The sequence below is a fragment of the Aphanomyces astaci genome, assembly GCF_000520075.1.
Source record: "Aphanomyces astaci strain APO3 unplaced genomic scaffold supercont1.42, whole genome shotgun sequence".
Classification (NCBI taxonomy): Eukaryota; Oomycota; class Saprolegniomycetes; order Saprolegniales; family Verrucalvaceae; genus Aphanomyces; species Aphanomyces astaci.
In genome coordinates, this window is record NW_009798305.1 from 415,233 (window position 1) to 417,760 (window position 2,528).

A 2,528-nucleotide genomic window follows, 5' to 3' on the forward strand; every position below is an offset into this window, starting at 1 on the left:
AATATATATATATATGAACTTGGAATATTCGTTTTGAAAGTTTGTCCTATCTTCACTGTGTGAAGATAGGACAAACTCTGCAATATGTACGACGGCAGGACATTCTGTTTAGATTTTTCGATAAATTATAAATATAGGTGCACGAACGGAAATATTTGCGCTGCGTCCTGCACCCATTCAAGTATCGTTGATGGGGTTCCACGGGTCGATGGGTGCAGAGTACATGCAGTACATTGTCGCCGACAAGATCGTCTTGCCAGTGGACGTGGCGGCTGTGGGGTAAGCTTAAACTCTCTTATAATACATTTTTCAATTCTCTATTTTTATTTTTTATAGAATTAAACGAATAAGTAGGTACACGGAGAAAGTGCTGTACATGCCGCAGTCGTTCTTTGTGAACGATCACAAGCAGAGCGCTCTGTCAGTGCTAGACGTGGACAGCATCAGCCCCAGTCGAAGCACCTATGGGCTGCCTGAAGATCAGTTTGTGTTTTGCAACTTTAGCCAACTGTACAAGCTGGACCCTGCGATGTTTGGCACGTGGATGCACATATTAAAACGGGTGCCCAACTCGGTCTTGTGGCTGCTGAGGTACCACCACAATGGTTCGTCCAAAGATATATATACATATATGGAACGAGTATATACATATATACAGATAGAAATATGTGGAAATTTAGATGTATAGATGTATGGTTTGTCGTGTTCGTATGCAATTGTATGATATTGTTATTTGTCACCATAGCCATTCCATCTGCTTCTGAATAATAACGAAGTTAATTCAATGTATGGCCTTGACATAATGTAATGATAGTCGGATTCATGGGTCAAATACAATATGATTTGTTTGTTGCCATTATTGTCTTTTCCTTCTTGCTCATTGAAAGGCGTGATTGGTGGGATATATATATATATACATTATTAATATTCTATATTTCTAGAACTGGTGGAGACCAACCTCAAGGCGGAAGCAAAGGCGCATGGAATCCGAGAGACGCGGCTGCATTTTACCGCTGTCGCCCCAAAGGAAGAGCATTTAAAACGAGGGTAAATCAGATATTATGAAGGGTCGATCAAATTAAATAGAAATAATATTTTTGTAGTTATTTGGCGGATCTCTTTCTCGACACTGCGACGAGCAACGGCCACACAATTGGGTGTGATATCTTGTGGAGTGGTAAGCGAATATATATATATATAGTTCAATAATTGATATGATAAATTACATGCGTAGGCACGCCAATGATAACTCAAACGGGCCACCACATGGCGTCAAGAGTGGCGTCGAGCTTGCTCTTGGCAGTGGACTTGCCTGAACTTATCGCAGACACACTGGAAGAGTGCGTTATATATGAGACTTGCCCTGGATGTTGAATTATACTAGGACGATTGCTTGTTATATTTCCATCTTGGGCGGTTGAAAGTAGCATAGTAAAATGGCGTTTCTAACAGTTAAAGCATTAGGTACGAAGAGTTAGCGGTGGCGCTGGCCCTGGACATGGACAAATTGTGGGAATTGCGCAAAAAATTGGAAGCTTCGCGCACGACGTGCCCGCTGTTTGACACTACGCGATGGGTACGACCTATGGAAATAAATGCAAATAAAATGAGAAACATACTGTGCTGCCATACGAGTATAATTTAAATTAAATTGTGAGCAGGTGCGCAATTGGGAAACGGCAATGTTGTTGGCGTGGAGCGGCCACGACGGTGGCATGCCATTGGACCACATCGACGTGCCAGACATCGAAGACCTCGTCGCGTGTTGAATACACGTAGAACCTAGAAATATATATATATATATAACGTTCGTTTATGACGATGATTTTGTAGTACACTAGTGTATGCAATCACAAAACTATGTCTAACGTATATAGACAGGCCAGTCTTATGAACTAGCGAAAGCTCCCCAATAGACATCGATTCCAAGTACAGGGAACATCGTTCCCTGTACTTTGACATAACCCCCACGCACCAAACCTCATCAGACAGCCCCATGGGTTTCACAATGGCACCATGGGGCTGTCTGATGAGGTTTGGTGCGTGGGGGTCGTGTGGAGGGAGATATTCAGCTTTGGTAGGGGGTTGCCAGGAGGTCTAGAACTGGGGAAGGTATACCTTATCCATCGTTGCTGGATAAACAAGGGATTGCCTTGAGGTGGGCGTTATATCTCTACTTTGCAATAAGTTACTACATGTGTAGTACACTGACAATGTGTCAAGGGTCTATATACTGTAACTACCTAATAAAAAAACATGACCATATTCGTTACAGTACTTTACTGATGCTACTGTCTGCGGATGATGGAATCGCATGAGTGACAGGCTCATGGATGCATATATTCGATATATGGTACTGTACGTCAAGGTCGACAGAAACTGAAACCACTTTCTGAAATTTCAACTTTGTAATGGTAAAGTGGGCAACGCGGTTTTATGTTAAACTCGATCGCAACGGCGTCAAGAATAATTCCCTGAGAGCAACAGTTCCCTTCAAAAGAACCAGTAGCCCAGTAACCTCGAAACCC

At 42.5% G+C, this 2,528-nt stretch overlaps 1 protein-coding gene across 1 annotated transcript; it reads left to right on the plus strand.

Moving 5' to 3' along the window:
• Positions 1-190: 190 nt before the first annotated feature.
• On the plus strand, positions 191-1,787 carry H257_12727 (hypothetical protein; the record flags this gene model as incomplete). Its single annotated transcript, XM_009840030.1, has 7 exons — positions 191-279; positions 355-605; positions 942-1,047; positions 1,104-1,177; positions 1,235-1,340; positions 1,465-1,576; positions 1,662-1,787. The coding sequence occupies 7 exons, from the start codon at positions 191-193 to the stop codon at positions 1,767-1,769; spliced, it is 846 nt and encodes a 281-aa protein (XP_009838332.1). The 3' UTR covers positions 1,770-1,787.
• Positions 1,788-2,528: the final 741 nt, after the last annotated feature.